The sequence below is a fragment of the Orbicella franksi genome, chromosome 1, assembly GCF_964199315.1.
Source record: "Orbicella franksi chromosome 1, jaOrbFran1.1, whole genome shotgun sequence".
NCBI lineage: Eukaryota > Metazoa > Cnidaria > Anthozoa > Scleractinia > Merulinidae > Orbicella > Orbicella franksi.
This window is the reverse complement of record NC_138145.1, coordinates 28,633,483-28,661,481: the sequence shown is the minus strand read 5'-3', so window position 1 is coordinate 28,661,481 and position 27,999 is coordinate 28,633,483. Positions and strand designations below refer to the sequence as shown.

The following is a 27,999-nucleotide window of genomic DNA, read 5'->3' as shown; positions in this document are numbered from 1 at the left end:
TCAATCTAAGCTTGAAGTTACATTCATTATGCGCAGCACCACGGTACTTTCCTATCGTGTGGCAATAGTCTTTCAATGAGTCTTTGTGTTTTGGCACCACCAAAGGCTTTGCACAGAACAAACATTTCCTGGTTGTTTGTAATCCATTGGTCAGTTTAATCTCTTACTTTTCTTTCTTTTTGTGGCCCAAAAAAGTTTATTTCTCGGATTGCCTCGTAATAATATCTTTTGTGGCTTTGACCGCAATAACCGCCGGTTTCATAGTCATACACAGAAATAGAGTCCAAGAAAAGATCCTTAACCAAACTTTTATTACAAATGTGGCAGTCAGTTGCGTTTTTGTGTTTTTCCCAATCTTCAGGCGTCATCACGAGCAGCTTAGAGTTTGCCAGTTCCGCCCTCATTGCCGTTTCATCCCTTAAAATACATTGCAAAAACACATAAACTGCGTCTTCGCCTCTATAATGAACAGGGCCCTACGTTTCAACATCGCTTCTTACGATTGTTTAAGCAAACCCGCATGGCTCATGCATCTCTGTTTTTACGGTAAAACTTTTTTCTTGAGTTTTTGGCAGATCGCAGCCGTGGATCTTTCTTAACAGAGACTCAAAGTCTGCGTATATTACGAAAGGCGCTTTCATTTGCTTATTACCGGTAGTTTGTGAAAGACACCTTGTTCTCGCCCTCTTTTGGCATTTCTACTCTTGTTGGTCTTTTAAACAACCCTTTGCATTCAGGTTTGTGCTTTTCAAGTCGGATCCTTTCTTTTGTACCCATGCAAACGACGGTCACAGAAATGTTTACACTCATTATGCCTGTTTTGATCATACAAGAGTGCGCTAAGCCTTCTTACATTGCTGTAGTGAGTATTTTCACCTTGCTGGATAAGCATCAAGTTTATTCGTTGAATAGCAACGTCCTTTTCGCGGATTCTGTGAACAATAACATGTTCATTTTTCCAGCCAAACACATTGATTGCAATATTTGGGTTTTGTTTTTCGAGTTTATCAATTTGTGAAACCGGTGTTGGGAAGTCGATACCTGTGAAATTAAGACCATCTTCTGTGGGGTAACTGCTAGTTCTTTCTACTTTTATTCCTTTTGCTGCTGGGAAAAGAGCAGCATGAAGCGCCCATCTCAGACACTGCTTGTCTCTGTTTTGGATGTTAATTATTGCTTTCTTATTTTGCAACTTTTTTGGGAGAGGAAAATAGCTTCCTCCACGAAATGGTTCGTATCGAGCAGCATTAAAAAATGCAACCAAAATCCTTTCTATCACCCAGCCTGAACCTCTTTGCGACCATGCCTCTATTTCACCATTCACTTGATCAATGAAGCGGTTGAAGGCGTCATTTATCATTGCTTTATTGTTTCTGTTAATACTCACAGGATTGTTCTGTTTGAAATAATGTTCCATGTATTGCGATTCATTGTTTCTGATGATTGAAAACTTAACAAGAAGCCCAAATTGTGTTTTGACAATCGCCAAGCTGGTGATTTCATTTTTAATCACATCATTAAATCTTGCTTTTGTTTTTTGCGCAAATTTCAAAAGATCAGCTTTGTATGGATAACCTTCTGGAACAGTCATTTTCCATACACGAAGCCATTCACTAACATTATTTCTACGCAATTCAAAATCCATGCCTCTCTCAACCCTTACAGGCTCTAGAAGCCTCTTTTGTCTTTTGTTTTCTTCTTCCGGAATTAATCCATAGAACAATTCCAACACGTCAGATGAAAGTCTTGAAGTAGCCATTATGCTGTTTATACCAAGGCAACATATTTCTTAAAATAGAAAATAATTCTGGGACACCAGCCCCCGCGAGTTCCGGTTATATTCCTAAAAGCTCCAGTTTTCCGGAATTCCAACCCCCCACACATATAACGGGGGGTTTTGCGACACCTTTTATTTTATAGAATCTCGGCTCTTAGAGTAGTAAAAATAAAGATTTTATTTTCACTACTCTAAGAGCCGAGATTCTATAAAATAATGTGTCCCAGAACCCCCGTTATATATGTGTGTAAACCTTGAAGAGAATCCGCGCACTTAGGGCTTAAAACGCCAAATATTCATGTCAATGTTTACGTTCATTATAGCAATCGATGACAAAACTCTGTTTCGGCGTATTGAAAATTACCACGCTCAAGAGACATCGTCTCTTGAGACGCTACGTACGTCTTAGTTCTGTCGAAAACTCGTGTTCCAGTTTTACTCGTGAAAATGAAATGCGGTCGGGAATCCTTATTCAATATAAGGCGGGATTGCTGTCATCATTTTGTTAGCGATGCCCAACGAGTTTGCCAAGCAGAAAGGTCTCTGATAGTCCCTTGGCCGGTACGAAACGAGCTGCGTAAGACTAGCCACTAACAATGTATTATCACAAGTAACTGTTAACTTTAAATGAAATGTTAGAAATTATTAAAGTGGGAGATAAACTTGGTGTACTCTTCAAGTTTTATCAGCTTTCTTATGGTCCCACTTACCGCTTGAAACCGAGGGCAACGAAACCAGAGTTAAATTTAGCAGATATCCTCTTCGCTCAATCTCTCCGTCTGAATGAAATATTACTTGCACTTGGTCTCCAGTCACAAGAAGATTTTGACCAGTCTTGTTACCACAGTAACGTTGTCTTTTTCCCACCCCGTCGGTAATTCTCAAAAAGTCTTTGCTACAAAGAAAGGTAAATAATGTTTTGCACCAAACCGCTAAAGCTGAGTAACTGAGTATACTCGTGAAACATTCCAAGAAAAATCTTATTGAAAACTACATACTACCACGGCTCCTGATACAACCTGGCAATAAGAATTGTCGTGCTTTAGCGTGCATTATCGAATTATGATGCACACGGAAAGAAGCACAAAAGTTGCTCCAGGGACAGCAGAGCTAGAGCAACCTAGCTTCTTGAGTGCTCTCCAAACAAAATGCTGTGTTCGAACACGAGATGAATTGTCGTGACTAACTTTTAAACCAAAAACAGTTAAAAATAAAAGAAAATGATAACCTGCAATACGGCCGATGCAGTCGCGAATGACATCCCTTATTCCATGGCTTGACAGGTAATATGAGCGGACATTTTACTCCAATCGTTGCTCTCAAATACTAAGCTACTCGCAAAATATCTACGCGTATTATCTGTCAAGCCAGCTGAAAAACAGGTAACTATATATAATAAAAAACGTGCAGCTGACTGTTTACAGAAAGTCGTGATAGCACTAAGCCTTAAACAAGGTATGCTTATATGTACCAAACTGTACCAGGCTTTGGACAGCCCACATGTGCTTTAGTATAGACAATGGAATCAGTGTAAGTAGAGTGTCTGAATGGGACAGTTGGATCTCCGTTACCAGTTTCCAGAAAATTTTGCAGATATCAGATCTCAGCAATAAGTTTAAAAAAAGCGTCAGTCCGATTCTCAGCTACCAGTTAAACCCATCCAGATGCTAAAAGGAAAATTTAGAGATCATAAGTGAAAAGAACTATTCTTACTTACTTTCACGCGCCTGTATTTTTGCGTTTTCGAGAATTGACAAAAATCGCTAAATTTAAGACTTGCGAACAAAACACCTGGCGAATTTTACACTCTCAAAGTTAAATACTCAACAAGAAAATGGCGTCCATTAAAGCTGAATCATTTTTTTCGATCAGTTCTTTCAGGCCCCAAGCAAAGCACGCCGGTGAAATTTGAAAACGCAGCTTTATTTCTGTGGTTAGGCCTACCGTCCACACTAATCCGTCACGAACTGAAAACAGTACTTTTCGAAAACGCTCTTCAAACCGGAAGAATTTAAACTAAAACGCCGGCTTCGCGTTTGGACGCATGTAGAAGGAAAAATTTTGAAAACGGAGCTTTTCGAAAACGATGACGTTACGAAAATCACTCTATTTGCCTGATCGAGTTTTCCTAGAAAACAAATCCAAAGTGATCGGTGATTGTTGCGTTCTTAAATTTCTCCAGCGTAGTGCGGGTGCACGGGACCTCAGTGTACAGTTATCAAAATGACCATTAACCGGTTTCTTGTAGTTATCACTGAAGGATATTGCAAAAGGATGAGAGAAAGCTAGTGTAGACGTTGTCAGTGGAACGAAACTTCTTCTAGAAAATCCTTTTGAACATCTACAATCGAGGACAGAAGTCCTTTGGACACTTATGCAACTGAACGAGTTATCTGTGTTTTATGACTGAAGTTTGAGAAGAGCGCTGCTTTTTAAAAAAAAACGCGTTCCTCTTCCCCTCCCCACCCAATACAATGTTGAAAATCAGAAGAAATTACAAGTTGTAGTTTTCAACATTGTATGGGGTGTGGGGGCGAAGTTAGGCAGGTGAAGTTGTATTCGCGTCTGGCATGTGCCCAAAAGCGCAAAAAGTACAAAATTTGTCCCAGGACTTTCGTCCATGATTGTAGATGACATTTAAATCTACTAACTGTCACACAGGAGAATGACTGATTGCGTTTGTACCTTAACTAAGAGTTCCAGTTTGAAATACCTCAGTTCGACACATTGATGATTCATTGCCTCTATAGAGATTATTAAAATAAGACCTTCGTTGACATATTTTCGCGTAATTTAACTCTGTTTATTCATTTTGTCTTCTTGAAATAGCGAAACTAAAACCTCGAGAAATATCGCCTAGCCGAAATCACAAAATTAAGTACGCGCGAAACTAAGCAAGAATAAGTTATTATTTTTACAACGACAAATGGGGTTATGGGTCAATTCCAGTAGTGCCCACTCCCGACCCGGGCAAGACGTCTTGAAACAATCCGCGGCAAACACGAAATTGTGTAATTTTTTGGGTCTGAGTTTTTGAGAAACCCAACGAGAGGGCGAGTGCATGACCACTATAAATAAGATTTGCATTTTTTTTACATTACATATATTCTGCCCTCCAAGCAAAAACAGTGAAATACTGTTTGAAGCAACTAGAGCATGCCTTTGATTGAAGCTTGATATTTGTAGTATGTGTGTGAGATTTGTAAACAACGGCGACCGCAGTGGTTAAATCAGGTTAAATTTGCCAAAGCGAAAGGCACTTTCGCCATTTTCTTAATTTGGAGGCATAACGGTGTTATAGTTAACCAATTACGGACTGTTTCCTTGCTTTCGAATCGAGATTCTAAGGTCGCAAAGCGTATAGCACCTTCGTCGTCCTCATCTTTCTTCTTCACGTCCCGTTCTTCCAAGTCGGCAATGCAAATGCTCGACTTAATAGAGCTGAGGGATTGAATTAAAAGAGCCCTCCCCTTCTCTCACTGACTGCAGCGATTCAACATAAGACGAAGATGATGTATTACTGGATAATTCATCGTCTTAGGACATTTTACACTGAATAAAATCGCCAAAAAACCCCATCTCAACGAGTGGTAACTTTGTAGGAAATACACTGATGCGACTAGTTTAGACTAGTATACGACACTTGCATTTTTGGCTTGGAGGGATTAAAAAACTATTTTACGCGCCTGACCAGAAGTTAAATTGAAAAATTATGAATCAGTGTAACATAGACTTTAATTTTCTGGAATAAAAAAGGGGGCAAAAATTTTATTTCATAGGCACTTTAAATATGCCAAGTAACTTACAAAGCATGTGTCATTGAAAAATTAAAGACGTGTGATTCTTCAATATGAAATTCATAATCTCAGATAGCGGTAAAATCTATATGTATTATAATATCCATATTTGATCAACAGGAGTAGGAAGGCAGTATAATGTTTGCATTTTCTCCAACATGCGAGACCAAACCCATAAGGGAGCCAAATGCGTCGGGGTTTTTCGCAGGGCTAGGCATATACCTTGATCCCGAGCAGGAGTGGAAGGATCAAAGGATCCTAATTAAATAAAATGTTTTCAGAAGCGTAACACCATCACATGTCGCTACGTTACATTAGATACACTGATACACCTCGATAATCACAGCCATATCACTTACCCGCAAAATGGACTTTCTTCCACATCAAAATCGTGAAAGTAAATGTTCATCGACCAACCTTCTGGAATAGGATATGTATGTACATTGTCCGCATACCTTGGGTAGCTGACAGGATATCCTTCACTGATCAAAAAGCCAATCTCTGGGCCAAACGCTGTTAATACCAGTTAATTCATTTTAGTAAAATGGACATCCACTAACAACCTCTCCCAGCTTAAACCAAACTTACATGACTTAAAAGATGAGAATCCATGTTTACTTTATTGGACTGTTGCTGTTTTCACGGACGTCTTCAAAGTTACGACATAGAGCTTCAGATTTAGCGATGAGTACCTTTTTCCGTGTTTACGTAGCCTCTTCTAAACACGTGAGGGGTTGGGAGAATTCGAGATAGTCATTCAAACCCGAGACACAGGTCAAGGTTTTCAAAACTTTTCCGTATTCTTCCAACTTTTCAAGTGTTTGGATGAAGCTATGTAAATTCGAAAAAGTACACTATTGCTTTTATAAAATATTTCTTAAAAATACGTGCGAATCTAAAACGTCACAACCACCTATCGACCAATCAATGTGAGTGCGCGTACTATCTTAGTTATTTTATTAAATCACTTCTCAGTAATCAATTGGCCATTTCTGCAATTCATTGACTCCTGACACTCAGCATTGTCCAGAGGGGGAGGGGGAGTGAATTGGATTTCGGTTTTAGGGAAAAATAACAGTGTCTCAAACGTTTTGGCCAGGATTGAAGGCATTCACCCGCCATTCACCTTCATCCTTCACCTGTCAGTCTCAGAATGTGCATTGCATTTCTTGTCATCGCTGCAATTGCCTATACATCGGAGAGACTGAAAGATGGCTAGGAGAACGTTTCAGCGAGCACCTCTGCGCTTTTCAAAACCGATCTCATGGGTTTCCCGTAGCTGAAAATTTCAACTCCGCCTCCCACGCTCACTCTCTGGATGACATCATGGTCTGTGGCTTGAAACAGTGCTCTGGCAGCAACATCAGCCGCAAGCAGCATGAAATGAAATTAATCTTCAAACTGGGCACGCTTACACCCAACGGATTGAACATTAACTTTAATTTGTTGTGACTATGTTTCCAGCGCGTATTCCACATACGCGCGCTAAAAATATGCTTTTCCTATGTCGCAGCACGCGTTTGTTTCCTTTGTACTTCGTGCGCGCACTTTCCGAGCTCGTGTACGCGTACAGTTGTTTGTACGGCGTAGCTTGATCATTCCACCTACTGAAGAAGAACCAAGCCCGAAATGTTTAGTTTTCAAGCAACTATTTGACACTTTTCAGAGCCTTTTGAGCCTCATATTTAATTCAAGATATGTCCTTAAGTGCAATCACTGCAGAAGATGTCAAATAAATCAAGAGATGCTACGGCCAACGAATAGTCAGAAACAACTCTTTCATAACAACTTGGACAGCATTGAACTTCACTTTAAGTTATAGTTTTCAACCCGGTGGTTTTTGCAGTACAGGGGCTTAGCGCTTTGCACCCAGAGGACCCTTACAGGGCGTTTTCTCGAAGTTTACCTGGGACTGACTCTCAAGCATTGTATTTTATTTGACAAGAAAAGAGAGATTAGGCCAGAAAGAAATCTCTTACTTGTGAAATTGACTTGGAGTTCTTTCACGTCAGTTCCATACTGGTTGATGGCCTGGCAGGTGTACTTTCCATCCTTGTCCAGACGGATGGTTGCAGTGTTTGTTGTATTCACCAGTACTGTAGAGTTCCGTATCAGTGCTGTGTATATGGGAAGAGTTCCTCTGCCTGAACATGACAGCATGCCTCCTCGTATTGCTAACACAGCAGCTGGGAATGTTACCATTGGTGGAACTAATCGGTTAGAAATAAAAACCTTTCACCCTTAATATACATTGACTGAACCATGCCTGCTTACATTAATTTTAAACAAATCGCATCTTGCTCTAAGACATGCAAAAATTACGTCAAAACGTGGCTTTAGTTGACACATAAACGCAAACGCAACATTTATATATACACTGTATTTATGGGGGAAGGTCAAGTTGCTTGTTCAAAACAACCTAGAGAAAAAAGAACCTCTAATATGTGTGAGATAATTATAAAACATGAACTGTGCATGGAGTGTAAAGTGAAGAAATGATCGTGGCAAAAGATTACCATTTAACAAAACAAATTTCTTTCATTTTTTGCTCAAATATGTAGCTATTAGGTGGTGGGAAAACTGATGTAGTTTATTTTCCCCAGAAGTCCTTTCGTGAGAGAGTTTTAACAGGTGGCCAAGACGTTTCTTTTAATGGCCTTAAAAGACGGTTAGTGCATGTGACTTTTAGCGTGCGGACGCACATGCAGACATTTAGTATATTCTCCGGTTCTATTTATTATTTCTTTTGTCATCTAATGAGACGTTGTTTTTCGGAACGGGATGCTGAAACGGGTGTCTGCTACCTCTTGCGAGGTTGTCCAATAATGGGAGTTTCAATAATTTAGGGAATCATCGGAGAGGGTGAGGAGACAACGATTTCGGGAAAAGTGCAGCTACCTTGTCTTATCGATGTTTGTATCTGTGCCTCGTTCAGTGCGACATCGTAAACCTTCATCTCTGCGATTTTCCCTTTGAAAGAATTAGACCCCATCCAAACATTCGGGGTGGTTTCAATCTCATAACCTTTGCTAATGTTTCGCGAGACACTGAGATGTCCGTTGATATACAGCGAGTTATTCCCGGTGTTGTGATCGTAACTTGCTGCAACATGAACCCACTTTCCTGCTGGAAGAACCTCAGCAGTTTTTATGCTAGTCAGTGGTTGAGAAGATCTTTTTACGATTTGATTCAAGAATTTGCCATCCGCAATCGACATTTGGACTCCGAAAGGTCCGTAGTTGAATAGTGGTCCGTCTTGTCCTCCAGGTTCAACCCAGCACATCAGTGTGATTGAGAACCGAGTGTCCAGGCCCCCTCTATTCGGAAACTCAATGTAGCTGCTAACAATGCCATAAAACATGTACGCTCCGCCTGGTTCGTTGTAGGGTCCGTTTGTAATCGCAACATCTCCCAGGATTCCCTCTGGCTGCCTGTTCTCTTTTTCTGCGGCTTCATAGCGAGCATTCAAAGGGTAGAAGGCGACAGCTACGAATTAGAAAAAAAAAAAAAACATTATTTACATCTTCAGAAAAAACAAGAAAATACGATGGCAGTAGAAATATTCTTTAGGACAGGAGAAGTTGGCCATTTGTATGAAGGTAGATCGTGGACAAAATGTTCGATTCGTCGTTTCGTTATGGCGTTTCATCGTTTCCGCACACCGATACTTCTAGTCGAGTGGTTGTTTTCCGAGTTCGACTCGTCCAGTCCGACTCTCCGTTTTAAGAAGTCGACTCATCGCTCCGTGAATTCGTCTCGTCATCTTGTCAGTTCGATTCGTCGTTTTACGAGTTCGACTCATCACTGACCACATCTGTTTGTCGTCGTTTGTCGTTTTGCCGTTTCGTCGTTTCGATGTGGCGTTTCATCGTTTCGACTCGTCCACTCATAGAGGCTATAATTCGACTACATTACATGAACCGTTACTTGATTCCATGCACTTATACATGAAGTATTTATTCATAATTTGTTCTCTGCCAACTGAAAAATGGATTCTTTAGAGGGCTACCTAAGCCACAGCATAGAATTCGTCTTGAATCGCGTGTATGATCGTTTTTATGAAAGCGGAAATGGGATTGGATATCTAGTAACACACCTTGTTCTTGATGGTGACAACGCATTGCAAAGACGGTTGTCAAGTTTACAGGATGCAGGGGTCGTCCCAGCATAGATATTAGGCTGATTTAGCAAGAGAACGGGAACGTCACTTGATGACGGCGCGCGCAGTACAAATACCCAAAAATGGTCAGATGACGACTGCAGGGCGCGCGGAATAACCTGGATTCTGTTCTAATTTGACCATATTTGGGTATTTGTACTGCGCGCGCCGTCGTCAAGTGACGTTCCCGTTCTCTTGTTAAATCAGCCTATTCCTATGCAACTTTTGGAACAATACCTTGAGAATAAATGATCATACTGCGGAACAAATATTGCTCGACTTTTCTGTTTGTCAATCAATCAATTAATCAATCAAGCAATATGTTTATTTTCCATTCACATTAAGACAAATATGAAAGCATGGAGGCACACTAAAGAAACCTTTACGGGGTGTTACAAATAATTATGTAGTCCCCCCATAATTATATGACCTTAATGACAAAATATCTAAGGCCCAGTTTAAACGTCGCATTTTACATGCACCGAATCTAATTGCTGAATTAACTGCATGTAAAATGCAACGTTTAAGGTCATTCCTTACATTTGCATTGCGCATCGTTACTGCGCATAATTTATGGCGTCATTAGCGCGCGCTCGTGCACGCGCATATTGAAAACTTGACGGATTTGCCTTGATATTGAGCTCTGTTAGTTGAAAAATGGCTCTAGCTCCCCAACGAGCATGGGCACCCCAATTTTTTTTCTAGTCGTTGTAATCAACTAATCATAAGCTTTGCGTGAGAAAAGACTGATCTAATTTCTATTGCTGAAAATTGAATAAATAAGAAAAATAGCAAATACACTGTGGTCTTTTCTATTTTGCCGTCGGTAACCACGTCAAGAAATTTGGTTCAAATTTTTAATCAAGGATTTAGCTTTCTGCCTGAATCAAACTTAAACGTTTATTTGTGGTCCGACACAATGTATTGACCGTAGTTTAATGCGTGTTCTTATGAGTCCGAGCTTACAAAGATGTTACAATTACTGGGAATGTGTTCTTATAATAAGCATTAAATAATGCAAAAATGGGGCATTTTCAATGCCTCACTGCTCCTTAATGAGCATGGGCACCCCCCTTTTTTATTTCAAAATTGAAGTTATCATATGACAAATATTCAGTGGACAAAGTTTGAACAAAAATTTATTGTTACTTTTATTTCAGAGGAATTACCTTAAATCAATTAAATGCGACATATTTCAATTAAATGCCAATTCAGTCGAATATTCGACTGATCCAGTCGAATATACGACTGAAGTTCGACAGTTGATTTAAACGCCGTATTTTACATGTGCCGAATCTAATTCATAAATTAGGTTAAATTATATTTTACCCATAACTCCACAGTTTTGTGCTGCATGACATGCGCACAACAAGCAAGGAATTTTTGGCGGCAGTTGCAGCAGGAGATCGATGCATCATGTAGAAGGAGGGCTGTCGAAGACGCCAGTATGAGTGGTTCTTGCTTCGCTCCGATCGTGTAATGTAGTTATGCAAAACCAATTGAGCTTAAGTTTCGGTCTTCAAGAAAAAAACCGCTCTGTACCACATGATATGCAGAGTAGGAAAGTAATATGGTGATTGTTGAGTGTAATAGTGTGTGCGGTGGTTCTTACTTCTCTTCAGCAAAGTTATGTAGAAGATGGAGAACGAAGTCTGTGAACTTGAATTTGATCAGGAGAGTGAAACAAAAATCAGAGTTTAAGAGATAATGCACTACCATCTGCATTATAAATCGCCCTATTCGTGTTTGCTCGAATGGTGTTTGAAAGGTATGAATGATCTTCACGCAAAATGTGCTTCTTATCATTCTCAGCCGCATTCAGGTGGGAAACTTAGAGCGGTGTCAGCTGGGAATGAACACGTCGCTCGCGCTCATTAATTTTATTCGGCAAAAAAATCCGACGTTTAAATCAAATCAGCCGAACTTATTCATTCGAGTCGACTAAAATCAGTATTTGATTCGGCGCATGTAAAATGCGACGTTTAAACCGGGCCTAAGAAATTTGGTATCAGGAATAAGCAAGTAATGAAAGCTGTGTAGTACTAATTAAATTGCAATAAGCAAAAATTATTCTGATAGTTAAAACTGTTTAAAAAAGGGATTTTTAAATACATTTATTGAAAAAGACTATTTTATTTCATGTGGATTAGTGTTCCATATATTAATTAATTTATTTCCTGTTGTGTAAACACCTTAATTTGTCCCTTTTTGTGTAGATTATCAGACTTCCTTGTATAATGGTTATGAATTCAAGTATTTTCTGTACAGAAATCATTGAAATACACTGGGAGTGTTTTTAACCTAAGATTGAAATAGAAAGTGCTAACAAGAAAATCTCTAACTTGTTTAATTAATAAATTCAGTTTTTTTAGAAAGTAGACAAGAGAGACATAGTATTCACACTGTGAAACATAACATCGCCTTTCTTTCATTAAAAATATGCAACACGTCAACATTCATATTAAGCAATATGCAGAAAGTTTCTATGGACCAACAACCCACAGGCCAAAATTCTGACTCCCAGTAACTATGGGAGAAACTCAGGGCTTCGCCGCCCGCGAATTCCCTCGTGGCAGGGCGGAAATAGGCCATGCATATAAGCGCCCTGCTCGTGGGCTTCACTCGCGTGAGAATAAAATGGTGGATCTCCCACCAAAAACCACTCGCTCACGAATCTCACCAGCTACGCAGCCTACCCCATGGCAAGAAATTTCACTAACGCCCTATGACGACAGCAGCTTCAACCTGGTACTTTTTAACCTGGTACAATTTAATGAGAGGCCTTTTGAGTTTGTGTAGGTAACCAAAGTTTTTGATAATTGTTCCTTACGTGTTCGACATAAAAAGCCCTTTGGGCATTCAAAAATTTAACTTGATTCAAAGGAGGCTATGTCGATGCAAAAGTCCGGAATTCAAAGCTTGGTGGAGTGCGTTGCAAAATTTCAAATTTCTATCGTTTTCTTAAGTCATTATCTATGTCTATAGATATCGAGCGATTGATATTCATTGTATTGATTGATTCTCTATATCAATTTCTATCGCCCCCCCCCCCCCCAGCAACCCTCCCCCCAGCAATTACTCTTGCAGAAACACGCCTTATAGTTCCTTTTTTTCTAGTTTGGTTTCATAACTGTTTAAGAAATATCTATCTTCTGTGTCTTAACATAGTTAGCATGGTCTTAACACGATTTAAAGTTATGACACTTATAAAGGCATAAACTTCATTCAATTGTCATTTCTTACAGGGCGGCACAACAGCTGAAAAACTCATCAGAAATCCTCTGTTTTGACTTTTGCTGTCTGAGTGGAATTTTATCAAGGCGTATTGTCCAGATACAAAAACTGTCTTTCCAGTCATGTGACCACAGTATTTGCCAAACACCCGATTCTTCTCATTGGTAATCTGTAAATAATCTCGGCTACAAAGAAAGGAAACATAAATTAATCAAAGGAGACCTATGGCCAAACTCGTGGATTAAATAATCTAGACATGAAACATATTGGTGAACTTGAAATTACTGGTGTATTATCAAATGCTGTTAAAACAAGCCGGGTTTGTACCATGTAAGGTCGCACTTAACTGACAAAGTGTAAGCTTTTTTCGTTGGCTTTTTTGGCACACATGTTAGAAAGACATACGTCCAGAATAGCTAGGGTAGCAAAATTGCAGCAGAACATGGAGTGGTAAAGGCTAAGGGTTCTTGGGTCACAGAGGACACTCCTGCCCAACAAATCATAGAGTACTCTCCCCCTCCCCCCGCCCCCCTTCCCTCACACCCAGATCTTGATGTTGATCTGCCTGCTGGAAAAATTTGCATGTATTCAAGCCGTACGAGCTCACAAACGTTTTTCATTGCATTTCATTCAAGGCTTTAGTTAAGGTTTCTTATGAGACAGCACTTCTTTTTCAATGTGGAACCGCTTGTCTTTATATATATTGCATGTAAAATACATCAAAATAAGTAGACTCTTTTGCAAGCATTTTCAGTGTTGATCCGAAAAATCTGTCGACCCATAAATATGTGTTCCAACAATAATAATAACAACTTTTTGAAGTGCCAATGTATTTAGTACAGGAGCCATAATCGGGGACGGAGACCGTAAGCGCGCGCCATTTCTAGTGTTGGGGTTGTCCCCGTGATATGGGACAATAATTCTATTTTTAGAACAAATATCACCATCGCCTACGGCACACGCGCGTACATGCTTCGAGGATTTTTGCGGATGTCGCGCGGGGGAAATGGCGTCCGAAATTCCCGAAATTGTTCATGTTTTTGGCCCACAACTCAACCCGTTTACGTCTGTTGGAATTTTGCTTAAGTATTTTCGTCGTAAGCTGCTCCAGTTTGAGTGAAGTAAGGCAGTGTCGAATTTAGGTATGTTCCGCCGTAAGCTTATATATATCGCTGACCAAGTTGTGTTCCGACGGATGCTTCTTTTACATGAGCTATACATTACTCCACTTTAAATTTCACATATGTTGAAGATTAACAGCTTTTCCATTACACAGTAAAAAACTAGCTGGATATATTTAGATATAGCAGAGTTTCAGGACTTCATAGTTTCCTAGCTCCTCTTGCCACACGCTTGCGAGGAATTTGTCAGTCTATCGCGACCGAAAAGTAAAACAAAATAATTGGTAGTTTGAGTTTCGCTTGAATTGTAAACAACGCTTGATGTTTCATCAAGGCCTAATAACTTTACGTCCGTAGACACTGCTCAGTTTTATTCGTGCAAAAATCCAGTAAATTCTCTGTTGTCAATGAATAAGAGCGCCCGCCGATGCGTGTTTTGTACAGTCAGTAAACATGACAAATTGTACTTCCGCCGCACTTTCGTGTGAAAGCGTACATCGAACTCAAACAATAACTATAGTTTTTAAATATGTTTAAGATTGATAAATGTTTGAGAACATATTAAAAGCTAAGCTGAAAAGATGTGAATAAAGCAGAAATAATCAGCAAAGTTACGATGACGCTTTCTTTAATCAACTTGGAATAACTATTTCGATTTTGTTGATCGAGTTTATATCAAAACTCCTTGTCTATTTTCATTTTCGCAGCGTAAAACTTCACTATGCTTATGTTGAAGAAACACGCATGATGTTAGTAGCCTTTTTTGCGTTCGTGAAATTTGTTACAGCATCTCAGCACAAAAGATAACGAAAGAAATCTTTGTCAAGATTTGTTGACAATTGAAAGCACCGACTCGGACTTGAAAGTGCACGAGCTGCACTATGCAAATGAGCTAATTGTACGCGTCAGACTTTCCTTTCAAAAACTTTTGCAAACTCACCAAACAATGCAAGCAGAAACAATAAGAAACCATCAAAACATTTTTTGGTTATGATGAACCATTGTCTGAGAAACTCACAAATTAACTTGATACCAGAGTAGAGAGTTTTCTTGCTATATTCTTAAGTCAGAACAAACACAAAAACATACGCGTAAGCTTACAACTAGCGTGAGCAGATCTTATTATTCCGTTCCCAGCGCGAGATTGAAGTCTTGTTTTCGACCCAGAAAAACCCACCTTTTCAGTTAGCTCAGAGCATAAAACTACATATAAGCGCCCTGGCTCGTATTCCCTGCCTTATTCCTTGCCATCGCTGTGAAAAATACGCAAGAGAATCTCTCAACTCTCACCATTTGATCACGCAACGTGACAACATCCACGCGAGAGCCCCCGACATGTGCGTGAATCCGCGCGGATATATGACGTCAGGATGGCGCAATTTGTTCTAAAAATAGAAAAATTGTCCCATATCATAGGTGCGCGCGAATCCCGAGACTTACGGTCTCCGTCCCCGATTATGGCTCCTGATTTAGTATTAAAGTGCCACTAGCTCCAAAATGTTTTTCCGCTAATATAAATTTCCTTTTTTTCCTGATCACCACTGCGAAAAAATTATCGTTGTAGCTATTTTCGTTAATTTTCTATGAATTTTTAAAGTTTGTAAATTTGCCCTTTTCCATGTTCACGACCGAGGAATAAAGGAGAATGGGACGAGTTGGCTTTTGACGTCACTTCGGGAATAACAATATTTTGTTTCTGAGAAGAATGTATGCGAACATGCGATAGTGTGTGTCAAAATCGTTGCAGAATGCAAGGAAGATATGTTGTTGGAGGCTGTAGCAATACAGGATGTGTAGAATAGAGTATTCCTCTTCATTCAATACCTCTATCTCGATGAAACTGTACCAGAAATGCATCAGTCAATTCCAGCAGTGCCCATCCCCCCCCGGGCAACCGCGGGGCATTTGCTCACGTTGTCAGTCCCGGGGGTGGGGCATTCGCAATTTCATCGCAGTCCGGGGGCTGGGCATTTGCGTACCCCGGGGCGACCCCCGGGCATTTGACACACGTTTTTTCGAAAGTGCCATGGATGAGTTCATCGGGAAAGACGAGGCGTTTGTCGAACAATGGCTTATCCGTCAAGGACTAGAGAAACTTGTAGATGTTTTTAAAGGTATGTTTTCTCAATTTCAGATATTTCTTCATTACTTCTAAGCTTATAAATATAAGCGACAAGGTGAACTATATTTTGTTTATCACAAAACAATCACTGTCGTGAACACGACTATTTCGCATTTCGCATTCAAAACTGGCCTAGCATTTTTTAAATTCATGAAAGTAGAGTTAAAATACTTAAGGTTTGCGAATTCAAATGATGCGATCTTCAGGACAGATCGTGCGAGCGATCCCGGGGGCGGGGCATTTGCCCTCTTTCTTCGTCCCCACCCCGGGGCATTTAGACAGCTTGTGTGTCCCCACCCCGGGGAATTTGCCCATTCTTTTAAAAAAATGCTAATGCCCGGGGGTTAGCCCGGGGGGGGGGGGGGATGGGCACTGCTGGAATTGACTGACGCAAAACGAGAAAAAGATCAAAGAAGTGGGCTGATCTGTGCGAAGCTAAAGCCCGGGAGCCATTGAGGATTTCTTCGATCTCGGGTTCGCCGCTACTGTAAAAACCTAGAGATTTTCATGGCCTGTATATTCTTCTCTATCTCTAGTGGAAAGGTTGAAATTGTCAAGGTACTGCATAAGACACGAATTTGGGATAAGCTGGAAGCCATCTGACTATTTCGAGCGCAAACGATCCTCCGAGTCCCAGACGAAACTATAGGTGACGAAATTACACGGCAAATTAAACGCATCGCGTTTTGAAATAGAGACTTGTCTAAACGAATAGTGAACTAAACCTACGTTCTACAACGACGCGAAGAAGATTGTTGAGGATTCGACCTGCTGAACTAGCTATGTATTTGTGGATTTTAATAAAAACACACGCACGCCGGAGGTCGCTTGTAATCTCAATTGCAATCCCGAATACAGAATCGTTTTGCTCTTTAAGCTTCGTCTTTGAGGAACGAAATACATCTAAATTACAAACTTAGAATGGATCAAGCATTTATAAATATATGAGGAAAGTGAAACAAACGATTAAGATTCGACCCTAAAGCTACCGACGGAGATTGTTGTGCTGAAAGAAGAATGCGCTTGTCAGTCAACCGAAACGCATACTAATAAGTCAAGGACTCCCAGGTTATTAGCGTGCGTAAAATGGACATTTCATTCAAAATAACAGTGAAGTAGAAACGTATATAGTTAACTGAAAGTATACTGAGATCTTGTCAAAGGATTTTCCATGATTTCACTAGTACGGAATATGCAAATTTGCGTAGCTTGTGTTCGTACACAGTAATTGAATAAGGCACTACGGACGGTCGACAATAACGAAGCGAAAAGTTAGCTCACCTTGGAATATTGTTTGCCGACATCTCTGCTTATCTTTTATGTTAAAACTATTCTCAATCATTGATCTGGAGAAGTAGGCAGGAGTGGAGTACGACTGCATCGCATCTTAACTTGTATTTCGGGGGAAATTAATATTTGAATGTAAAAGTGTTTTGACGCTCCGAAATTTGCACGTTTCGTAAAGTCAAATTACCAACTCTCCGTGTTCATTGACATCTTTATAACTCTTTCAGAGCTGTAAGCTAACTCCTCAGTCATTGTTTGTACCTTTATAACCCAAATGGACCGGCAAATTGTCGATCCCAGCCTAAATATAATTATACAACGCGGCGATCTCGACTGGCGATCCGCACTTCGAAATGGAAAAAAATATGTACTTCGCAGCCGTCCAAATCGTAGCTAGACTCCGAATTGTAATGCTAGATGATACAGTTCTTTCACTTAAAGTTCTTGTCCAGTTTTGATAAAATATTAATCACAAATAACCCGAAAATGTTTTGACTGCCCTCGAAGCTCAGTCAAAGTCTCCTGAGTGTTTTAGCCCGGTTCCTGAAGTGACGTCACTAGTAGCCCGACCCAGATCCCACTTTGCGCGGTCGTGAACATAGAAATTACATGTTTAAACGCCTGTAGAAACGCAAGGATTTTATCAATCGAGATAATTTTTTCGCTGAAGTAATCAGGGAAACTAGTAGATTTTATTAAAGGAAAAACGTTTGGGGGGTTAGTGGCACTTTAACTACTAATTGGGGACAAGCTCACAGGTGGTTTCTTTCCCTTTGTTATCTTTTCAATCAGGAAGCAAAAGTGTAAACAAAAGACACGGTAAAAATCATTTAAGCTTATCAAAATCAAGTAATTGGGAATTTCTTTCCAAGTTTATGTGCATTTCACATCCCACTTAGAGTTCAGATCAATGTACTAAAATAAACAAGACAAGTATAGAGAACACAACTTTAATCTAAACTTAACTCGATGCCGGTTGAACATGGACAACTCAACATGAAAAACTTAAGTGTTTAAACTGCAAAGCTGTGAACGAAGTTCCTGCTTGATTGAACGTTGGATCTCATAGGAGATCTAATCAGCCAAACTTGAAAAGTAAAACGATAATACGTCAATAATATCTCCCTGAAACTAAAACTGCTATGGCTATGGGCCAGTCCACATTCATGTACACTGCTGCCAAGGAATGGAATGACCTCCAAAACGACCATCGAAACTGCAGTAGTCTGAAAATTTTTGAAACTAAACTTTTAAAATTTTTTAGTGATTTAGACAAGACTAATCATAAATGTAATGTTTAGATTTTTTTTTTTTTTAGTATTGTTTGATTGATTATCGTTTTTTACCATGTAATTTATAGATACTGATCATCGGTTTATACCAGCGTCTTCCTCCCGGACTTCACTGATCGGTCTTTCAGTTTTAAATAAAGCTATTATTATTATTATTATTACTGCAAGACTGACACAACGTCGTAGATTTAAAACAATATTTCGGCTGGGCTGTGGTTTAGATGTTACTAAATTATAAAAATGAAATTACAATATTATACAATGGTGCCGATGTTTGTCCTGTTTTCAATGGCTGTTTACTTCATAAAACGTTGTTCGTTTCGCTCATATAAGTTCATTAAGGTCTAGGAATAAGACACATTCTCATCAAAGCTCACCACATTAGCATGATATTTAATCATTTTCAGGTCACTTTCCAGCAAACAACTGCACATCTCCTGGTCATTTTGAACGCCTGGACGACTCAAATGCTCATGAAATTCAGCCTTCAAGTTAGCCATAGTACTAATTCGAGCATTCAAAGTCAACTCCACTTCAATTTAGCGAAACACCTAATATTAATGGTCGTGTAAAAGCTACAAAATCATCAATATTCGGACTGGCACGATGCACCCAATCAGTAGTAGGCTTGCACTGATTGCACGGTTACTATTCCAATATGGCGTCGGGCTCGGCTACTATTTCAATATGGCGTCGGGCTCGGTAACTATTCCAACATGGCGTCGGACTCGGGCGCTCTCGTTTGTGCCGACTAATCACGAACAGTGTCTGTACCTGGGTGAGTGAGTGACACATTTACATGTCGGAGTCCCCGCAACAAACACGTTTCTACGCTTGCGTATCCACGAGTTTAAAAAGTGACTTTCTATAACAAAGGGTCACTTCAACCTGGTACCCAGATTCTTCATTCCCCTTGACCAGCACTCGAGAACCGAGCGACCCTAGAAAGTACTGATTAGAAATCCGGTTGAATTGTGCATGCCTAGCTCCTAATCATGTGCCTCAGTCGGCATTCTCGTCCCCAGAGCCCACGATCCTTCTGGCCTGCAGCAGGGATCGAGAACTCTGGGCTGGTCTTACACCGGAAGTCCGCGATTCACGGACTTCCCGTCAAATCTGGCAAATCTGATTGGCTGAGAATACGAAACAAATACTCTGCGCATGCTCAGAAAATCGGGTCCGGCCAGAGCTCTCGATCCCTGCCGCAGGCCAGAAGGATCGTGGGCTCTTGGGACGAGAATGCTCAGTCGGGTGAATAACAGTTGCGTGACTTCTCACAATGTGCTAAGTTGAGTTAAAGAGTGGGTAAGTGTAACCGACTGCCATTGTAGTTTCTCACTTCATTCTCATTGAAGTTGCGTCGCACTATCTACAATTAATGAATTTATACTAGTGTTGTTATGCAAATATTGCAAGTGGTTTGGTTGAGTGACTTGTATTCTATCATTCAATAGAATCACAGTACGGCAAGCTCTAAAAGGGAAGCGGGACAAGCCCATTCGTGTGTACGCATAGGACCCATGTTGAAGGAACAGTAAATAAGCAGGTGCACACGAAGAGGTTATTGGTTCATTTCTTTGTTTTAGCGGGGACAGTGTGCAAGAGCAGTGCTCAAAATGCAACATTTAGAACTGGGGCCATTTTGTCCTGCTTCATGACCGACGAATTCGACACAACTGAATTTCATGCATCATTTTGCGTTGTCCCCGCAACGTAAATAAATAAGTTAAAAATAAATTACAATATTAAGAGAGAAAGCCACATCAACCTTATTAGCTGGTTTCTATGCGGGTCCTTTATCCTGGTCGAATAGACCAATTTCGATATATTATAATTCAGCCTAAAACAATAAACCTCAGCACGAGGCTCCGGGGAATAAACAACACAAACTCTGTATTCATTCCCCGGAGCCTCGTGCTGAGGTTTATTGTTTTAGGCTGAATTTTGATATATCGAGATTGGTCTATTTGTTTTTGTGGAGGGAGGAAAACCGGAGAACCTGGGGAAAAACCCTCGCAGCAAGGCGAGAACCAACAATAAACTCAACTCACATAAGGCTCCGGGCAGGAATCGAACCCGGGCCACATTGGTGGGAGGCGAGCGCTCTCACTACTGCGCCAACTCTGCTCCCTTTTCCGCACTAGCAAAACTTTCAAACTGGGAAAAATGTCCTTGCAACATGTCCTCGCTTTATGCCCGCTAGTGTTTGCCGATCTTAAGAATCTAAATCATTATCTTTCCTCGCGGTTTCTGTCAAGACTTGATCATTAAAAAATAATGATTGTTAGAAGATGTAGTCTCGAGATAAGAGAGTCACGTGTGACACATTATATTATGAGGCCTTTGCCTAAACAAAGGCATCCCATGCTTGTGTCCTTATCCCATTTAGAACACGAATTGTAACACTGATGACGATAAACATTAAGAAATATGTATATTAAAAGACCTTATTATTTCTCTCAGTTAGTACGCGCGTTATGATTGGTCAATTTAGCGGGCCGTATTCTACTGTACGACACGCTAAAAATTATAGCTGTTTTGGTTGCCAAAATGTTTCGTAATGTATCGCCAAGTTTTCGTAACTTTTTTAGCAAGTAAAAGTTTAAAATTTTCTTTTACTTCTGGAGAAACTCGGTCCGTAACTTAGAGTACGGCCCTCGAACTCGGTTACTAAGAAGTATCTTAAGTCAACCTCCGCCATTTTCGATGCCATCGAAATTATTGATATTGCATAGTGAAGCGAAATCTTATTGCTTCACTGTAAGTTGTGTTCCTAAAAGTATGTTTAATTATCTTTAGTAGTTTCACAGTGATTTCCTTCGTTTCGACATGCTCCGAATAAAATATAATAGAGCGTTTTCACTCACGTGGCCAGCAGCCATGCAAATTTATTGAGACAAAGGGAAGTGTTTACATAAGAAAAGCGTTCAATTCCCACAGGATTAGTTTGGTACACCAACGTGGCCGCCGTTTCATTGTTTTGGAATACCAATATGGCTGCTGTGATGTCATGTGAAAACGCTCTATAGCCAAACTCTCGCATGTAAAAAAAAAAACAAAGGTGTGGCTGACTGGGGCCCTTTAACTTACAGCTATAATTTAGTTTCAGAATTTTTCGTTCTTGTTACTATGAGACTTCCGCAAATTCAGGTTTTGCATTCTTTTGAGAAAGCAATGCAGGTCGCTGGACCTCTCCCTACATTCACAACTTAATAACACGCTAAAAATCAGTACTTACTCGCAAGGTATACTATCCTCCAGGTAAAGTTGGTTAATGGTAATATTAATCACCATGCCTTGTGGAATAGGAACCGAAGAAATACAATCTGTATTATTTGGGTAATCGTTAGGATATCCGGGACTTCTGAGTGTATTTTCAATCACTGGACCACACCCTGCATGTATCAAAGCAAAAGAATAAAAAGACACAGTTGACATCGACGCAATAGTTGTTATTCCCGGAACTGTCTGTTTCCATTGGCCCTGAAAAGCCCCACTGGGTAAGTGGTCGATTACGATATTTATTTACTTACTTATTTCATTTTTATTTATTTCTCTAACTTTTTTGTTCCAGTTTCAAAACCCTTCCAGAGCCTGACAAGCCTCTTCAGGCTACCAAAACACACACCATCCTTCATCTCATTTTCACTCATCAAATCTTCTCTTATCTTATGATAAGGATTTTAATTTTTCCAGTTTTTTTTTTTTACTTGGGCATGATTTTGGCCACAGCCCATCCCTTTGGAACTATGAAAGCAATGTCAATGAAACTTAGAGGGTGTATTTTTTTGTGCGCTCGGCTTTACTTTCAACAACTTTATTTCAAAAAGTCACATAATAGTCTTTGGTAGCTCACAATTACCAAAGGTATTAACTGCGAGCTACTTTTCGACCTAAGCAAAAGATCTATACAAACCATAAAGAAAAATAAACAATTATTAAAGAAATAAATAACAGAAGACAAATTTCTCAGATTTAATTTAAACTGACAACCATCGTTTAGCCTACATGAAGTATCTGTAATGTCGATGATTTGTTCAGGGCATTAGGGTGGAGAAAAGTCAGTCATTAAAGATTGGAAAAGAAAACTACAATGATAGTATAAGATTTAAAACGTAATGACTCCTGAATATCGCAGGTCTAGTTCTGTGCTTGCGACATGACGTCTATTAGATTTAGGAACAGTTTTTAAAAAGCAAACTAGCACTTCCATAAACCCCCAATGATTACAAAAGAAAAGTTTTATTTTTCTTTCTTTACTTATTTATATCCAGCGGAGTCAAGTTATGTAACAGCTTATGATCACCCTATACTTCACCTCCCACCTCGACCAGCTAATGCTAACTGCAGTTTGCTTAAAATATTTTCCAGTGTACTATTTGTATTCTTTTACATTGTTAAGTGTAGATTTTTGAGTGTATGAATAAAATCTCATCTTCCAATTGGATTTCTTGTTTTCCTTTTTTTCTCCCATGACTTAGAAACAAACACTTCACTTTGCTTTGTAATTACATGCCATTACATGTCATTGCAAATTGCTTCCAGAGAAACTTTAGATGAATTTCCAAAATGTGGTCGCATTTTCATAAGAACATATCAGAAAGATTAAGAACATGAAAAATGCGTGGGGACAGATTCTACCCTCCTCGGGGGAAGGGATACGTACCCCCTCCCTTCGTCCGGTGTGACTTGCAAGTGCGTGCCATATTGCTAGTCGCAATTCAGTATGCATAGTATCAGTTGCAAAATATCTTATTTTCTCACCTTTTATTACGAAGTGCTTTACATCAGTTCCATACTTGTTCGTGGCCACACAGGTGTAGTTACCTTCCTGGTATAATTTACTGCTTGCAATGGTCGTAGTGTTCAACAGCAGTGTAAAGTTTCGTAGCAATGCTATGTATATGGGAGGGGTTCCAGTGGCTGAACATGGCACCCTGCTACCTGGAAGTACTTCCACTGCAGCTGAAACAATCTTGGGGGGCACTAGTTAAGTAATGTTTGAATTCAGTTAGCACTTCAAGATTGTTATATTTAATAGCTCATGCACTTCCGACTTAACCAAGACTTCACATGCAACTGAGTGAGAGTAAGACGGCGCACGACGGGTGGAGTGATTCAGTCAGTCGGTCGGTCAGAGATCTGGGAACGAGATTAGAGCTTACACTCATTAAGCTCGTAATGACCGTAATGGAGGAATATCTCGAAAATTATTTGTGCTCCACCAATTCGAAATTTTTTCAATATTTCCAACCAAATTCACCCTGTTTATCCACAACTAATTTAGTATACATCCCATGTAGCGTCGACGAGATCGCGAGATGGCATTTTCAGATGGCCAGCGGTAACGCCCCAGCTATATGAAGCGTTTCTTGGCACTGCTACATTAGGGTGATTCCTTAGAAATAACACTTAACGTTAGATTTTTTTTTTCCAATTTTTTGTGGTTGTTCCTAATAATGCAGGTATTTGAAATGTGCGATAAAAAACAAATGGTACGGTGCTCGTTTAAGAGTCATAACTCGTCAAAGGTGCGTCAAAAATCCGTGCAATGGTACCCATTAAGTGCGGTTTTCTTTTTCTGAATGCCGCTACGTTTCGGGGTATCAGCGGCCAAACACGTGGAGTTAATATTAAAAAGTCTCAATAAGTACATTGCATAGAAACAATTTGATATATGTTTCTTGGCAGAAATGTACATCTTAGATCAGAGTTGACAAGAAGTCTTTCTAGCGTGCGTCTTCTAGGGGTGGTAAGGTTCAGGTCAGGAGTGAAAGGGTAAGTAAACATTTTTGGCTGTAATTTTTCTTTACCAGACGTTAAAATTTTTTCTTACTCATTCAGTGGAAAGGCAATGTAATTTTAAATTTTTAAGCTTCGATTTATAATTCCGCATATTAAATTGCGTTAATGTCGATATGGGACAGCCCTAATTAACTTAGTGTTAGCTTGGTGATACAATACTGAGGAAACAACTTAAAGCGGAAATGTTGAGATGGGCAAGTTTGCCTTGATATCCAGTCACTGAAATCAGGCTGAGGGGGTTCGAGCCCTAGTCAGCGCGCTTCACTTTCTTTCTTCTCGCATCGTTATTTCCAGTTAACATCAGCATAACTTAAGCAACGTTTAATTTCTGTCTACGTCGATTAAAAAGTTTACGCGGGTTGAAAGTCCACGCATATTCCCGGATGAAGGCCACCATCGCTAAACTCATTTATTACGCATGCGCGCATGAATGAGTTAAAAATGGTCGCTTCTCGAAACAGGTAATGTCCGCGGACATATATCCGAGCATATTTCCGCTCCAAATGGAGGCTATTGTTTATTTATGTTTTCAGGTATAACACCGCTAGCAGCGATAAGTTAAATAACACAGCTGAACATACTTTCAGAGTTTACCTTAGAGATTTCGCTGTGATTTAAAGCGAGTCCCTGACTGAGACGTAATCGTAGTTTTGCGAAGTGTAGCCACTAAGCCATGCTACATTCGATATACAGGTCTGTTAACAGTTGTTTAATGTTGCAAAGATGCTAAATCTCCATCTTTATAATATTACAAATATTAGAAATCAGGAAAAGTACTTACCGTGTGGACCAGCATTGAAATGTATCAGGAGTCCCCTTCTTTCTACGCTACCGTCTGAGTGGAATTTGATCAATATCTGGTCTCCAGTTAAAAGAATGTTCTGCCCAGTCCTCTGGCCACAGTACTTACCAACTATTCTTCCGTCATTAACAATCTCGAGATAGTCATAGCTGTGCATAAGAAACGGAAACAATTGGCCACTTTTACACGACTCAGTTAGTTCAAAAGGCCATTAACTAAGATAAAGCAATCAGAGATCTCAATTCCTTCATAGCCAAGCTTGGTCGGGACCGTATTCGGATAATACATAAGGGTTATTGACCTAGTGTGAGGTAAAGATGGCTGGATATTGGCCAACTTCTTTTTTTGCGTGTTTATGGACCGAGACGGAGTTGAGGTCCATAAACTCGCAAAAAAAGAACGAGGCCAATATCCAGTCATCTTGACCGAACAAGCTTGGTCAATAAAGGATTTATTATATGGCTTTCAGGGTAATTTTTCTTGCGGGACACGACGGGTAGTCCCGAGCGGGCGCTCTCTCTTGCCCGCTCGGGTAACCAATCACAGCGCAGGGTTTGATTCATCTTGCCCGCTCGTCGAGCTAGCAATATAATGATGGCACTTTTTTTTTTGTACGGACTGATAACACATATATACCAATGACGGATGTGACGATATACCACGGTTACTTTTATTTTCGCATTTTGTCTAATTAGGTCTATATCTCGGGGGAAAGTAACATGCCAAAGAGATGGACAGGATATCAGGCTGGCAAAGCGGAGAACAGCCTTTGTTGTTTCCTATCCCACTGAAACGCAGATGCTTTATATGCACAGAGCTTTCAAAATGGCTCCTCGATCTCTGAAACTAAACGCAGCAGCTCAAACCATGAATTCAGATGTTCTGTTTACTATGATGTAAAGGCATGTAAGGGCCATTTGCTGCAGTTTTGGAATTGAGCAGTATCTATATCGATTACATATAGCGCGCCGCTATCATGCTTACAATTTCACTTCACAACTGTGTTCAGTTTATCGTCATTACCATTTACAGTGTTCAGCATACGATTCAATCATTAAAGGGACAGTTGCACGGTTCGACGCCTGTGCAAGTTGTGACGTAACCCCACCCAATTCCATTGTTTATAAACCAATCAGATGCGAGTACATAACTCGTTGGTCTGTTCCAGAGTAAACGGTTCTGCCCGATTAACAAATTTGATGTTCAATTCTAAAATCGCTTTTTTCTGTCTAAATCCGTTTACATCTTCCATAAAATTTGGACACCAAGTCATTCTCCTAGCTCCTTCACGTAACCGTGTAGCTACTCAAAGGCTATCATTAAGCTTTCGCCAAATTATAGTCTGTGATTTCCGAAATACATCTTGATGATACGAAAACGAAAATGTACTTTATGTATGGAGTTTGAACATACGAAAGGAATTTCAATGAGAAATCTCACCTATATCGTCATGTTTTCGTGACTGACCGTGAAATTTTTAAAGGCAGATTTCCTGCAAGAGTCATTTGCACGCTTCCGATTGTTTTACAAACAATGAAATGGAATGATTAACGCTGTAGCTTGCGCATGTGCCGAGCCGTGAAACCCTCCCTTTAATTTGTCAAGAAATTATGAGAAAAGTTTCAATTTCTAAACCGACGTTATTAAACAACTTTTCATAACATTTGACTGTCTTTTAGTTGAAAACAGCACATTTATTAAAGCGAGGAACTAACAGTCCTCCACGCTAGAAACTACTTATTTTGATTGTCTATATTAGAGTATGTTGAGTATAGTATGGGTTTAGATAGCAACTGGGACTCTAGTTCTGTTTTTTTCCCCTGTCACATCACATCCCGTACTATTTTGAATTTATTTGCCTATTTGAAAGTTAGTGGTTTGTCTATTTGAATTTATTTGTTCTTGTATTTTGGTGACGAACTCATTAAACTAAACTATACTAAATTAACCAGAGTTACGTGTGCATCCTCTCCACTCCACCTCCCCCCCCCCCCCCCTCAAAGACATTATAAGAGTTCAAGATTCGATCCGAGTTCACTGAATATTACAAATAAGCCTTGTAACTATTTTCTGATTTGTTGTCCTTTGTTATAAAACAAGAACAGTCTCATCAAGTTTCATTCACTCCAACGAATTCTTGACAAATTCAAGGAAGTAGCAGATCGTGTTATAGACAGCAGTAGGTATAAAAGCTTGAAGTAACAGCTCTGTGCTTACCCGCATGATGAGTCATCCTCCAATTCAAAATCAATGAAGGAAATGTTCATCGTCCGATTGTGTGGAACAGGAATCGTATAACTGCAGTCCATATTGGGTGGGTATCTGCTAGGATATCCAGGACTTTTTAGTGTGTCATTAACCACCGAACCACATCCTGTTTAAGGAAAGGTATAAATATATTATATATATTACATATGTGTATAAGTTCTCTTTGAGAAAACACATTGCAGGACAGGTATGCATAGGATAACACCACACCATAAAACACGAATACTGAATACTGCCTGGATGCTTCACCCTAAACCCTTCACAGACCGGCACCTGGCAAAGCGCTTATGTTTTGGCCACCAAATTAGTACAGGATAATGTAATATGAATGAATA

General features: G+C 39.9%; 1 protein-coding gene and 1 pseudogene across 2 annotated transcripts in view; both read right to left on the bottom strand.

The window, feature by feature from the left end:
- The window catches only part of LOC145501597 (uncharacterized), a 53,332-nt pseudogene extending 25,559 nt beyond the window's left edge, over positions 1 to 27,773 (bottom strand). The window contains exons 1-9 of the transcript XR_014051249.1: positions 27,614 to 27,773; positions 25,376 to 25,545; positions 23,554 to 23,775; positions 22,028 to 22,184; positions 12,977 to 13,152; positions 8,473 to 9,060; positions 7,554 to 7,784; positions 5,934 to 6,087; positions 2,488 to 2,672 (exon numbers count right to left, since the gene is read on the bottom strand). The product of XR_014051249.1 is annotated as an uncharacterized LOC145501597 (transcript). The remainder of the gene's footprint in view (positions 1 to 2,487; positions 2,673 to 5,933; positions 6,088 to 7,553; positions 7,785 to 8,472; positions 9,061 to 12,976; positions 13,153 to 22,027; positions 22,185 to 23,553; positions 23,776 to 25,375; positions 25,546 to 27,613) is intronic.
- On the bottom strand, positions 193 to 2,003 carry LOC145501443 (uncharacterized). The gene has a single exon (XM_081480923.1). The coding sequence runs from the start codon at positions 1,757 to 1,759 to the stop codon at positions 749 to 751; it is 1,011 nt and encodes a 336-aa protein (XP_081337049.1). The 5' UTR covers positions 1,760 to 2,003; the 3' UTR covers positions 193 to 748.
- Positions 27,774 to 27,999: the final 226 nt, after the last annotated feature.

Coding starts and splice junctions, on each gene's coding strand:
- LOC145501443 (XM_081480923.1), bottom strand. CDS start 1,759: ATGGCTACTTCAAGACTTTCATCTGACGTGTTGGAATTGTTCTATGGA.